The 14,844-nt window shown below is 39.4% G+C and overlaps 1 protein-coding gene across 1 annotated transcript; it reads left to right on the top strand.

The window, feature by feature from the left end:
* The first annotated feature begins 7,938 nt into the window (after positions 1 to 7,938).
* cav3 (caveolin 3) lies at positions 7,939 to 14,631 on the top strand. The gene is made up of 2 exons (XM_068314309.1): positions 7,939 to 8,201; positions 9,541 to 14,631. Exons 1-2 carry the CDS (start codon positions 8,085 to 8,087, stop codon positions 9,880 to 9,882), a joined length of 459 nt encoding a protein of 152 aa, XP_068170410.1. The 5' UTR covers positions 7,939 to 8,084; the 3' UTR covers positions 9,883 to 14,631.
* The last annotated feature ends 213 nt before the right edge of the window (positions 14,632 to 14,844 follow it).

Below are 14,844 nucleotides of genomic sequence, written 5' to 3'. Positions count from 1 at the left end.
GGTTCAGAAGAGGATATCGTTACCCTAATAGCATAGTGGCCTAAGTAATATTTGAATGTTACCCTGCCTCACGCCCTAAATTGGCTGGAACAGGCTCCAGCAGCCCTGTGATCCACGACAGCAGAAAAAGCAGGTATTGACTATGAATAAAAAAAAAGAAAAGAAAATTTTTTTTTTCGGCAAGTACATTTGTATTTTGTATTGATATTCGAATAGAAAGTTCAACCAGATGTGTGCACAGTTTGAGAACGATGAGTCGCAGACAAATGAAGGACATAGGGAATAAGACAGGGTGATGAAGCAGATAACACAATTTGGGCAAAATATCATTGCTATCAGGCTAACAATATCAAGGGTCACGACTGGTTAGAGATGGGATGCAGAGGTGGCTGCAGCAACACAGGTGATGGGAAAGAACTGATTGAGTGGGAGTGAATTCAGAAAATGAGGAAAGGAGGAAAAGCTTCAACTGGAGCTGTGATAATAACTGCTTTTGATGTGATAGATTGAGTTTGTTAGAAACCAAAAATTCAAACTGCATTCACAGACTTCAGTGAATGCAGAAGCCAGACTCTTCATCAACAAGAACTTCAACCACAAGTGATTAGCATCTTCAAACTGATCCTCCCTACTCACTGCTGCTGCTGCCGTGATTCAGAAAGTCAGGGCTTTGATACTAGAATACTGAGAGAAAATCAGTTATAATTTAAATGCGGTTTATTTCTTTGATGCATTTGCTAACTTCTTTACAAACCGCAGCCAACAGAGTGTGCTATAAACCACAGTTTCTCACTCTCCTCTTTGAATGGACTCTTTTCCGGTTTCTAATAAACATGCGTGGCAGCTATTACTAAGTACTGATCACAGCTAAATGTATAAAGGATAAACATAAAGGATACTGGAGTCAGATTGTATGTGGAACAATTAAACACCTCATTAACAAGTAGAGCGTATGCACCGTATGCAATGTTTTAGATCTGATTGATGTATTAGAAGAGAAAGAATACTCCATGAGTATAAAAACACTGTTGATCAATATGTAGTGATAGAAAATGTGCGTGTTTATTATTCTTAAGAAATACACATCTGAGAAAAGTGGTTAAAGCATAAGTCGGTGCATTTTAAAAACCTGTAGAAAGGGAAGCAATACAGTGTAGCACATGCACAATAACGCACGCACACACACACACACACACATTAGTCTTTCTGATATACTAATAATACATTTTTTGTAAACAAGACATCAATGTTGGTGATGTAACTTTGTGATGTATAGACCAGGAAAGATGTGCAGGGTTTGGTTAGAATGGCTTGCTAAAAACACACCTCCACCATGTAATTCTGTCTGCCACCAAGTAGGAAATCTTTCAAACACTTAATGGGTGAGTAGGGATCAGGCACCATCTGCTTTCACATGTTCATTATGGTCTAAATGAATAAAAACAATAATAGCTCTGTAGAAGGAATGGGTTAGATGATTAATGTAGCAACAAGGGGACTTACAATGACAAACTCACAGATAGGAGCCAAATTACGCAGTTGTTCCTTAGCATTAGGATCTTTAAGGGCATTGTTTTGATGTAGGCTAGTGGTGACATAATTTTAGTTCATTGATGATTGCTGTTTCTCAGATGCCTTAAAGCACATGTGTCAAACTCAAGGTCCAGGGAGATGGGATGCACCATATCATTTTATGTGGTCCGCGAGAGCATAAAGTGTCTGGTCAGAGTGTCTAAAAATAAATAGGTCAAAAGTGTGCTTTAACCAAAAGCCACATTTCCCACAATGCAACAATTAAGGCTTTTTATCTTTGACAAAAAACAAAGTTAATGTCCTTACTTGTGTTTGATGTTATTTTTATTTATTCACTTAGATAGTTTGATCCTTGATTGATGGAGTTCTATGGGCAAACATGTTTGTAATGTTTGTAATTTTAATAAGTAATAAATTAAGTAAAATAAATTAAGGGGTATTTACGTGTATTTTACATTACATTGAGTTACATTTAGATAGATAGATAGATAGATAGATAGATAGATAGACAGACAGACAGACAGACAGACAGACAGACAGACAGACAGACAGACAGACAGACAGACAGACAGACAGACAGACAGACAGACAGACAGACAGACAGACAGACAGACAGACAGACAGACAGACAGACAGACAGACAGACAGACAGACAGACAGACAGACAGACAGACAGATAGATAGATAGATAGATAGATAACATAACAAATAAATACTGGATAAACACCAGGAGAAAAAAAAACACTGACATCACAGGAAAAATATAACAGTATAAAATTAAAATATAAACAGTATAAAATTAAATAAACAGTATAAAATTAAAATATGAAACAGTATAAAATTAAAATATAAATAGTATAAAATTAAATTAAATCCATTCAACTGCGTGCTGACCTCGCCACCTCCCCCCCGCTCCTCCTGAGAGAGTCATTGTGCCCACTGATGGCACGGGGCACGAAGGAGGACCTCAGCCTCTCTGTGGAGGCGCTGTGTGACAGCAGTCTGCCGGTGAAGGTGCTTCTCTGCTGGGAGAGGGTGGTGTGTAGGGGGTGGCTGGTGTTGTTCATGATAGCCTTAACTTAGTTAATTTAGTTACATTTTAGGCGGCAGTGGCTCAGTGGTAGAGTGGGCAAGTAGAGCGGGTCGTCCAATGTTCTGAGCTGACAGAGGGAGGTGTCAGCTCACCTCCGGAGCACTGCCGAGGCGCCCTTGAGCAAAGCGCCATCCCCCCTCACAAGCTGCTCATTTGGGCGCACCACAAAGGAGCTGGCCACCACTCTACCTCCCCTGCATGCTTACAAGTCCCCATGTGTGTGGTTGTGTGTATTACAGGGGCCTGTACACACTAATGTGCATGCGTGTGGTTGACTAACAAAAACTAGAGTGTGCATTCTTAATTTCCCTTCAGGGATTATAACAGTGTATACAATTTAAAAAAAAAAGTATGTTACATCTGTCCCTTTGAAGATAGCCATAGCCAGAATAAATAACAGACTTCATTTGGAATGAGGTTATAAACATGATTCAAAATGAATGTTCATGTTGCTATCTTATGAATGTGAAAAAAACAACTTTTAAATACTAGCATTTTGAAATGGAATTATGAATTTGGAAGTGTGGTGCAAATATAAGTCACAGAATAAATGAACAAGAGAGAGGCAGGAAGGGGGGCAACAACTTATTTCTGTAAGAGTAAGCTGAGGAATACACGGCTACAGTGGTAATAAATATAATTTCATGTACTTATTTACACCAGGTGCATGCAGTCAGTTTGTATTTGGTTGCCATTGCACCAAAATACTGGGTGGTACTACAATTCCATTATTTGTGGAGCTTTTAGCTCCAGAGGGAAATATGAAGAGACATGATAGGTTTTGCTTCTGCTGCAGACTGGCTGTTGTTTTTAGTACATAATGATGGGGTGTAAAGTGTGCAGAGATGACCAACTCAGTGGAAACACACCAGCGAGACTACAGTCAGTTTCTGCAAACGTGGTCAGACTCTGATTGCGATCAGGAGGAAATCTCTTCCCAGGGAGCTGCTGGAGTGTACAGGAGTTTATTTGTAATGGACCAGCACCTCCAACTCCACCCTGAGGATGAAAACAAGTATTACCATGACATAGTCAACATACTGATTCAAGATTAATTGAAGGCAGATTTTGTGCTGCGGTATTACCAAATGGGTCATTTCTCATGCAGGTCTTAATGGGATTTTCAATGTAGTGTGTCGCATGGAAAATATCATTGTAGGCAGCACTTCAAAAGCCAATAAAGGCATTCCACAACATGGAGCAAGGCAGTCAGCAGTCCACTATGTTCCGCCTGGGTGCCAGTGACAAGCCTGCAGAGGTGGTAAGCCATTCTCCTTCTGCACCCTGCTCATCCGAATTTCCTGGGACATCACTGCAGTTTGCCGACTAAGCTGAGACACAGCTAAACTTGATGGAAATAGAGGAGCAGAGATTATAGATGATAGACCAGCAGGGGGAAAAAATGGAAATGAAAGACGATGTCTGATCTGAAAACCCAAATTTCACCTGAAGTGACACCCAACCTCTGATTAACAACAGGAATGCGAAGGGAGTCAACAAGAGTTTTAAGGGAACTGCTGTGCACTGTCAAAAGAATTTAATCAGCATGAAACATATAAACCTTCAGTGTGAAGACTCAGCACAGGCCACAGACTGGGGTATGTCAATTCTGTCTGGAGGAACAGAGACCTTGACAAGTCGGTATGAATAAACAAAGTCACAGTACATGCTCTGCATACAGAAACAGTCCTCCTGTCACCATTGATCCAGACGGTGCACGCATAATGCAAAGTAATCTGAAGCAGAGAATAATACATGTCTTTATTATTAAACTGAGTGTTTTTTGAAAATGATTTATGAAGATAAAGATAAATTTAGTTACAACTTAATCTAGAAATGTCTTTCTGGAGCGGTAATTAAATATGTCACATATAAATGTCAGTCAGTCAGTGCTGCATAATACTGACCTCAGGTGGATGCTTAGATGAGAAGAACAACATGTGGTAAAAAAAAGTATTGGTTGCAATTAAAACTGCATAGGGTCGTTAGATATGCTGTTGTCTTTATAAATCTGTTTGGTAAAGTGTTGATGAGGGGTCACACCCTGTTTGAGGCGTCCAGGCTGCGGGACCTCCAGATCATCTCGCTCCTTCAGGCAGTGCCGGTCTCGCTGGCGGCAGGGCTTCGCTTCTCTGGTGCTCTGGTAGGACTGTTGTTTAAGCCACATAAAGCAGACTCACAGATGAACTAATAGATGTTTTACATGTGAAGATAATTCAGAAGATAGAGGAGTCAGAGATGGTAACTCTTTGTTTCCACTGTAACTTTTTAGAACAGTGGAAAGGAGGATCTTCCTTCTTTTAAGTCAGTGAGATGAGCTCATGTGTTGTACCTGTATCTCTCTAGGTGCCCTGTTAAGCTCCTCCTTAAAAGAGTCACGTGACAAAAAATAACAAGCAAGAGTGACATAATCCTGTTAAGCTAACCTTAATTTAACAAAACTGATTGTGTTCATATAGCCTTTTGTGTTAGACTGTTAATTTTTTAGAAGAAGAGAGTTCCTTTTTTTTGTCCCCCCAGTAGGGAAATTCTTTTTTTTCACCCAATATATACATTTCACACATTAACGGTGGAGCACACACACTCATGCATGCACGCACGCACGCACGCACGCACTTGCACACACACACACACACGCACGCACACACATACACGCACACACATACACACAAACACACAGAATAGGCCTGTAAACATGCAGTTAAAAGAGAGATTGTGGAATGATGGGTAGGTATGTAGCAGCGCCCTATGAGCAGCTTGTGAGGTGCTGTGCCTTGATCAGGGGCACCACGGCAGTGCCCAGGAGGTGAACTAACACCTCAGTAGCTACTAGCTCACACTCCAGACTTTGGTCCACACAACCGGTCACACTCCAGTTCCCAACCCAATTCCTTGTGGACAGAGCTGCTGCTACATGTTGTATTTTGAGTTTTATCTGTTGTAATGGTGTTGTTGTGTTTCATAGACAGACCTAAACCACTCTGTGTCAACAGTATGGGTGAGGTACTGAAACATTTAAAGTACAATTACAGAACTATTGTAGTTAAACCACACAAACAACTATACCCAAAGATTTTTGCCTCTAAAGTAAAAGACTAATTGTGTCACATTAAAAAATTTCTCTCATCATAATGTATTATTAGGGTTGATATAATGTTTGTGGTTTCAATTAGTGCGACGATTGCTACTCATGTCTTAGTTTGAGGTGGTGGTGTAAAAGAAGATCTTCCAAGGTACTTTTCATGATCAGGAACCAAATCAGATAACATACATGACAAAGATGCACCATTTTTACATTCAAGCAAATCAACAGCATGACAATATTATAAACAAAAAAGAATATGTGATCACATGACTGACATCACTGATTTAAGAATTGGATTCTAACACTGTTTGCTCATTCATTAATAAACTGAGGAATTTAAAAAAAAACAACTTTATTCTTTCCAACAGTGAGAGATTATAGCACCACATTTACTTCTTCCATGTTAACATGAAACCAGAGTTAACTATTTTAGCTCAGTTTAGCAAAAAAATAAATAAATAAAAAGAATGTTAAAAAAAAAGTATTTTAGGATACTTTTTTCTTCTTTTAATAATTTTGGGTGATATAAAAAAAACTACTATAAACGAACAAGGTGAAAAAAAAAACCTGGATCTTCCCCTTCATTCATGTTCCAAACCAAACAAACACATGCATGTGTAAAAACAGAGGTAAAAATACAGCGACAAACTGCTGCTCCCAGGAGCCCAGATACATAAGAATATTACACACACCTATAAATAACAGATCTTGGAAATCATTCGGTAGGGTCTAGTAAGACAGCATTGTTCACTTCAAATGAGACACCACTAATATTTGTAACCCAGATTACCTACTGGACTGTATGAACTCTAAATATATATGTCTGAGCCCTGTCCTGCATGTCAGGAGCTGGTGCAGGCTCAGCTGATTGCATTGACACCCCCAGAATCAAAGGTATGCCCACTATGACTCTACTGAGCTATTTCTGTCCCTCTGCCTCTGTGCCTAACAGGCCTTTACTCTCTCCATTGCAGACCAAAAATACTGCTTTAATTGGGTTGGCCAGTGATCACATGCACTATGATCCCATTCCTACCCTCCCTCCCTGTCTATAATTCTGCCACCAGGGAGCCAGAGAAAAGGATGCCAGCTTGAGCAACGAAGTCACGCTTCCTGAATTGTTCTTACACCCCACAAACTGATATTAACAACCCCAGAGAGCTAGGGGCGAGTCCTTTTATGTGTTTTAGCGTGCACCTCCTCCTCATCCCCTTCTTTTTGGAGTATGTTTATGCAACTTACTGATATAGAATGCCATGACTGATGGCAACAACTGCAGAGCTTAAAACTGAATCACAGTTTTATTTTGGGGTTGCATTGAATTTTATGCATTGGTCCTTGATCCAATCAGAAATATCTGGAATTGGAATTTCAGGACCCAACTTGCATTAACTCTATGCTGTTGGAATGGTTATAAAAGCAACAGATAGATCTTTGAGCCTCTGCAGTCCCAGCAACTGATATGCATTTAACATAAAGTTCACTCATCATTCAAAGAATTGTAGCATCGCATCTACAACGAGAAACTGCTATTTTCAGATACATGAGTGTTGAATGCCTGACCCTCAAGGTGCCAAAATAGATAAGATCAGTTTAAAAATAAATTCAAACCATCAGAATAATTGTGACTACGCTATAACTGTACACAAATCTCAATCTCTCTCAATCAATTTTTCAATATTGTTACTGTACAGGGTGTTTGCACACTGCAGTTATAGTGACAGAAGAGTTTTTTAAACTGCAAAATGCGATTAGGATGACATCTGCTCAGATTTTGTTGCTCACTCCTCACTACCAGACATTTAGACTGATACTCTGATGTATTTGTAGTGATAATGTCAGTCTGCAGTGGCAGCAGGGAACACAGTACTGTCATCCTTGCATTCACAATGGATCTGAACAATTGTTTTTTCTAGGTTTGTATAGATGTAGATACAAAATATCTCTTTTTAAATTAGATTAAATCAAATATTAGTTCTGAAAACACAACTATAGCTAAATCAGGAGTGTATGTTTGTGCTCAGACTTATTCTAGACTGGAAGTTTGTACTGCTGTGCAAACCCTGCCCACTTAGCTCCACAACTCTATGTGAAATGTAACACAACCCTGGGCTCTCCTTTACAGCATGCCTTTTTCTGTCTCTGTGCATTAAATTGTGTATGTGTCTCTGTGTGTGAGTGTGTAGTGCATATGTGTGTCCAGGGTGGGGGCCGAGACTCCATTTTTACCAGGACGTCTGCAGCAGCTGTCCACTGGCATGCTAGAGGGAGTGCCACAGTGGTAAAACAGGGAATCAGAACTGAACTGAGGAGTTTCATCCAGGAAGGTTTTCTCTCACCGTCTCCTGCCCGTCTTGGACCTGCAGACCCACCATGGCGGATCAGTACCAGTACAACACAAATGAGGAGAAGATTGTGAAGGACAGCCACACCAAGGAGATTGATCTAATTAATAGAGATCCCAAGCAGATCAATGAAGACGTGGTGAAGGTTTGTGCGGTTTCCTGCAAGAGGATTCAGACCTGAACCTTTCTTTTGGCATGTTTAGAATGTGCTCATGTAAAAAAATGTATAAAGTTGTTAGTAGGAGCATATAAAAGCGATCAAATTATTATTCCATCTGGAAAACCCTTAAATAGACTAGTGACTACTATCTCCTGGTCTATTTTAGGCAAATGTTGACTGCTGTTTATACTGCGATTGTTGCCATGTTCTCATTATGACATATTATTTGTGAGGTCGGAATGGGAAAAATATTTAGGTTAGAGTTTTTTTGAAGCAAAAACTTTGTTTTGACACAGACAATGAAGTGATGAAACATTAGTACAGCGTATGCCAACAGTGTCTGCAGTTCAGTTTTGAATTTCCTGATTATGTTTGTTGCAGATAGAAGTCAAGAAGTGAAAACCATTTTGTCTTTTTAAACTAGGAATTTTAGTTAATCCCTGTTATTAAATTATTAGTCCACTCTAGCACACACTTAACAAATAGTCACCAGAAATGTGATAACTTTGATAACCCATGTAGTGTAGTTATTTTCTACCCAACATTTCAGTTTCTGGCTCTTCTTTCCTTATTTCATTTTGGTTTTACTATCAAAATAAATTTGATCAATAATATCAATTGAAACAGTTGCTTCTGTGGCCGGGAACTTTAATATTCTGCATAATGAGATTTGTTTGCACCACTCCACTGTCCATTGATTGCTTCTTAAGAAACACAATTGCTGCCCTGAAATTGGCTCTGGCAATCACGCTAAGAGCTGAGAAAGGCCAGTCCTTGCAGCAACGATATAACAGCGTCTGCCCAGCCATTTATTCAGAGGAGGATCTTTGCAGGAAACAGGCAGACTCATTGTTTTCCACACTGATCGTATCACATGGCCTGAGGAACTGAGGACTGGGCAGTGCTGTGAGTCCGCCTGACATGATTACAGACTAATTAACATTTTACAGGCTAATCGTATAATTTGACATTGAAGGACCAGGTGCTATATGCTGAAAACAGACTGAACCTTCGTAGTGTTGTTTAAGGTATTTTACATGAGGGATGTGCTGAAATGTAATGCATTAATGGAATTAAAAGCCACTCCATAACTTTCCCTGTATGCCACTACAAAAATGTTTTCCCTTTCTGTGAAGTGAAACAGCTAATTGGTTCCCCTGCATAAATTTAACTCTATCCAACTTTCACGAGCATAATCTTTACACTTAATATTGGCATGTGCAAATTACTATGAGCCCACAGTCTGGTGGAGGCAGACAGATAAAAGCAAAGTGCTTTCAGGGATGTGCACTAATGACATTCTCTGTAAAACTTTTTCTATTAGGTGGAGTTTGAGGACGTCATTGCAGAGCCTGATGGTACGCACAGTCTGGATGGGGTTTGGAAGCTCAGCTACACCACCTTCACTGTGTCCAAGTACTGGTGCTACCGGATCTTGTCTGCGGTCTTCGGTATCCCTGTCGCTCTGCTCTGGGGTTTCCTGTTTGCATGCATCTCCTTCTGCCATATCTGGGCTGTGGTTCCCTGCATCAAGAGCTGTCTGATTGAGTCACAGTGCATCAGCCGCATCTACTCTCTCTGCATCCAGACATTCTGCGATCCCCTCTTCGAATCCCTCGGCAAGATCTTCAGCAGCGTGCGCGTCGCACTGCGCAAAGAAGTCTAAGTACTCTCAGTGTTTATAGAATGATCAGATGAAGTGCATTAACCTTTTTTACAGTAGAAGATCAGTCTTGGCATCCTGCTTACTCCTCGATACTTTCTTGTCTCCTCACGTCACATTTCTCCACCCTCATGCTCACTCCTCTGAGTGTTGGCATGCCCCATATCCGTTTTGCCACCAGAAGCTCTGTGACAGCTGCAGCAGGCAGCGTGGTTCTGTGACAGCTCTGGCACTCCTGCAGCCCACAGTGCTCCTTCACACAGGAAGCAGAGGGCTACTGAAGAAGGATCTCTCTGGCCGCATTCATTTGCATCATAAAAAGCAAATAATTCACACAAAATGAAATGAATTCACCTCCCAATACTGTACCTGTGGACAATGCTGCCTGCATGCTTTACATTTGGCCTTTCTTTACAGTTATATAAATGTGTTGTGTGTGGCATAATTCGCTTTTATGCTTATTTAATTGAATTTGGCAATTATATATGTAAGATTAATAGAGATTCTCTGTTGAAAAGAAACTAATTTAGAATGTTTTCTCTGTATAATTAATATGTATTCTGATATTTCCTATTTCATCTATGATGACACTATGGGGACTAAAAGACATTCTGCAGACTTGCGAGTGTAAAAAAAATAATTCTGGAGCCACACAGACTTGTATGTATATTTTAGTCAATTATGTGCAAATAAGTATGGACCTAAATACTGATGCAAATTAAAAATCTCTGTCAGAGACCCATTATTTTGATTCTGCAGAAAAAGTGCATGTTGTTGCTCTTGTACACTTGCAGCAAATTATAGATCATGAGCCAAAACTAATTTAAAAACGCTTTACTATGGGAGAAACATTTACTTTTAATAAGTCTTTCTGGTTCAGTGTTTGGAAAAATATTATATCCAACATCCCAAAACATCCATGTGAGATAATAAATTTGTTTTTTATAATAATCAAACACCGTAACCATGTTTCAGTGATGCTTTTGATAACCTCAGTAGCTGTTTGTGTGCTCAGTGTCTGAGTCTCTTAATCTCAGCATGTATCTTTCTTTCGGAGTATTTCAAGCCCTTTATTATGCTGTAAACCTCAAAGTTAGGGTGTGTATGAGAAGTAAAGCAAAGGTCAGACTAAAGAATTACATCAGTTTAATAAATCAGCAAAGGGAATTATTAAAAAAAACTTTGAGTTCCATGAATATACAGTATAGAATACATTAAATATTTAGTGAAACCCAAAGATAACAAATTATCCACAAATACAGATTTCATGCTTTTATTTATGCATTTATTTCTGTTTTTGATTCTGTAAATTTTGAATTGAACCTGTACAATTGCAGACATAATGTACAGGTATACATAAAGTGCCCACACCTTTATGTATGTAAAAGTTCTTGGTAAACTTCACAGCAAAAATGTTTTTAGTTTCAAATGTTGTTTTAAGAAGACTCGCTGTTTTACATGATGTCTGCTGATGTAATATTTTACACTGCTTGTTATGTCAAATGTCACATCAAATCATTTCAGGACTTCAAGGAAAACAACGTCAATTAAAATATATAGCACATACACTGATTTAAGTCAAATATAAAAATGCATAATTTTGGTGCTTCATAAATCCATCCTGTAATCCACATGATGATAACATTAAAGCAACCCCTATGCAGTTAATGCAGTTGTAATAAAACGTGTTGTTTTTCTTTGTTGTCCTTTGTCACATTATAAGTGAAAGTTCACTAAATATGAAATATTTCTTAGGGTTTCAACTAAAACTGAACATATAAACTTCACAAAGTTGTACATCACATAATAATTTTCTAACTACGCAGGTGATCACTCTTTTTTGATAAATATTATTTGCAAAACTAATTGAAGTGCTGTGAAACAGCAGTACATATCTTGTTTAATATGCTTAAAGCATACACAAATATTGTACAAACACAAACAACTAAACAGTTCTTTAGTGCCACTCCACAACAAAGAACATAGAGTATACCTTAAGTAATCCCTTTGGTAGATTTACCATTCATTCATTCACTCACTCACTCAGCCATTCATTCAGTCATTCATTCATTCATTCATTCATTCATTCATTCATTCATTCATTCATTCATTCATTCATTTTCTTGAAGACGAAACAAACAACAATCCTCTTGTCTTTATCCTCTTATGTGGATCCAGGTCACAGGTTTATACTGCAGCCTATCCCAGCTTACAGGTGGAGGCAGCAGACCCTTGATCAGTCATCAAGGCTTTCTTAGCTGTTTTTTCAGCTTAGCTTAAAGATATGTCTACTGTTTTGCACAATAATCAGAGCTCAAACCAACTTTTGGGACTGAGGTGAATACAACAGCAAACATTTCTATGTGTTGCCAAACATTTACAGAAACCTCTGATGTAACTGCATCTGCTCGGGCAAACATCCCAACCATACATTTCAAGCAACTGTGTCACACAAGTCTTCAGTTCATTAAGGGCCAAAGCTCTAATGAGCATCAGCTAGGTGTAAAAAAAATCATCCTTGTGTTTATTTTAGGTTCTTTTATTCTAAATTTATTTATGTATTCATTTTTTAGTTTCTCATTACAAATGTTCATCACTACAGTTAATGTGATCAGGGAGACAGGTAGGAGAGTACTTGGTGTGTCATAGGGAAGGAAAGTAGATAAGGAGACTTGGTGGTGGAATGAGGAGGTACAGGAATGTACTGAGAAGACTGAGGAGAGTAGACAGGAGTACAGGGAGATGCAGGGTAAGGTGAAAGTAGAGGTAGCAAAGGCCAAACAAGGAGCTTATGATGACTTGTATGCTAGGTTGGACAGTAAGGAGGGAGAGACTGATCTATACAGGTTGGCAAGACAGAGAGACAGAGATGGGAAGGACGTGCAGCAGGTTAGGGTGATTAAGGATAGGGATGGAAGTCTATTGACAGGTGCCAGTAGTGTGATGGGAAGATGGAAAGAGTACTTTGAAAAGTTGATGAACGAGGAAAATGAGAGCAAACACAGACTAGAAGAGGTGGTTGTTGTGGACCAGGAAGTAGCAAAGATTAGTCAGGATAGAGTGAGGAGGGCATTGAAGAGGAGTGGAAAAGGCACTCTGTCCTGATGATATGCCTGTGGAGGTGTGGAAGTGTCTAGGAGAGGTTGCAGTAGAGTTTCTGATTGGGTTGTTCAACAGGATCTTAGATAGTGAGAAGATGCAATGAAGTTATAGGACTGAGTAGTTGAATCTAGACTTAGGGCAGAAGTGAGCATTTGTGAGCAGCAGTATGGTTTCATGCCAAAAAAGAGTACTACAGATGCAGTATTTGATTTGACAATGTTGATAGAGAAGTACAGAGAAGGCCTGACAGAGCTGCATTGTGTTTTTGTAGATCTGGAGAAAGCTTATGACAGGGTGCCCAGAGAGGAACTGTGGTATGGCATGAGGAAGTCTGGAGTGGCAGAGAAGTATGTGAGAGCGGTGCAGGACATGTATGAGGACTGTAAGACAGTGGTGAGATGTGCTGTAGGTGTGACAGAGGAGTTCAAGGTGGAGGTGGGACTGCATCAGGGATCAGCTCTGAGCCCCTTCTTGTTCGCTATGGTGACGGACAGGCTGACAAACGAGGTTAGACAGGAATCATGGACTATGATGTTTGCAGATGACATTGTGATCTGTAGTGAGAGAAGGGAAGAGGTGGAGGAGAAGCTAGAGAGGTGGAGGTTTGTCCTGGAAAAGAGAGAAATGAAGGTTGGCCGCAGTAAGACAGAGTACATGTGTGAATGAGAGGGAACCAAGTGGAAGAGTGAGGTTACAGGGAGAAGAGATCAAGAAGGTGAAGGATTTTAAGTACTTAGGGTCAACAGTCCAGAGCAATGACGAGTGTGGAAAAGGGGTGAAGAAGCGTGTACAGGCAGGATGGAATGGGTGGAGAAAAGTCAGTTGTGATGTATGATAGAAGAGTTTCAGCTAAAATGAAAGGAAAGGTGTACAAAACTGCAGTGAGACCAGCGATGTTGTTTGGTCTAGAGACAGTATCACTGAGGAAAAGACAGGAGACAGAGCTGGAGGTAGCAGAGATGAAGATGCTGAGGTTCTCTTTGGGAGTGACCAGGAAGGATAGAATCAGGAATGAATACATCAGAGGGACAGCACATGTTAGAGGTTTTGGAGATAAAGTCAGAGGCCAGACTGAGATGGTTTGGACATGTCCAGAGGAGAGATAGTGAATTAGTGGTGGACGGATGAGTTTTGAACTGCCAGGCAGGAGGCCTAGAGGAAGACCAAAGAGGGGGTTTATGGATGTAGTGAAAGAGGACATGAAGGTAGTTGGTGTGAGAGAGTAGGATTCAGAAGACAGGGTTAGACGGAGGCAACAGATTTGCTGTGTCGGTCTCTGAAGGGAAAAGCCAAAAGGAGAAGAAGATTAAAAATGTTCATCACATTTTATGATACCTTTTTTTAAACTATATCATAAGTAACAGCTCACATAATTTCTAAACATAGCAAACATAATAAAGTGAGCAACACCGCACGATATTTATAATACAGTATTTACTGTATATCATATGAGAAAATTTATAATAAGAGACAAATAAGGTTCATACGCTTCAACTGTGGAGGACAACTCTATAAATAGTATGGTTGACTAATACAGCTTAACAAATTGCTTTTCATTTTGTTTCTCTACAAATACAGTATGTTAATACATATTGTACTGTATATTAATAATAAAAAACAAACGAAAACCAACAAAGAAACAAAAATGCAAATCGCCCAAACAATAACGAGTTAAAATAACAACACCTTTAACAATATTACACCTGGGTCCTGACCCCTCCCAGGAATAAATTCACATATTCGCACCAGTGTGAAAAAGAATCTACATCTTTGTATGTTTTGAGACTTTACAATTCAATTTCCACTTTACATCATCAAGTATTTTAAATAAAATAATTAAACGCTCTCCTTTTTTTTTTTTTT

The sequence above is a fragment of the Antennarius striatus genome, chromosome 5 (assembly GCF_040054535.1).
Source record: "Antennarius striatus isolate MH-2024 chromosome 5, ASM4005453v1, whole genome shotgun sequence".
In the NCBI taxonomy this organism is placed as follows: Eukaryota; Metazoa; Chordata; class Actinopteri; order Lophiiformes; family Antennariidae; genus Antennarius; species Antennarius striatus.
Note: the sequence above shows the minus strand (reverse complement) of the source record. Positions and strands in the feature narration are given on the sequence as shown.

What these genes read in the sequence shown, in the direction of transcription:
- cav3 (XM_068314309.1), top strand. Translation starts at nt 8,085, where the DNA reads ATGGCGGATCAGTACCAGTACAACACAAATGAGGAGAAGATTGTGAAG. An exon ending in TCAATGAAGACGTGGTGAAG is followed by an intron (nt 8,202 to 9,540) that starts GTTTGTGCGGTT and finishes TTTTTCTATTAG; the next exon opens with GTGGAGTTTGAGGACGTCAT.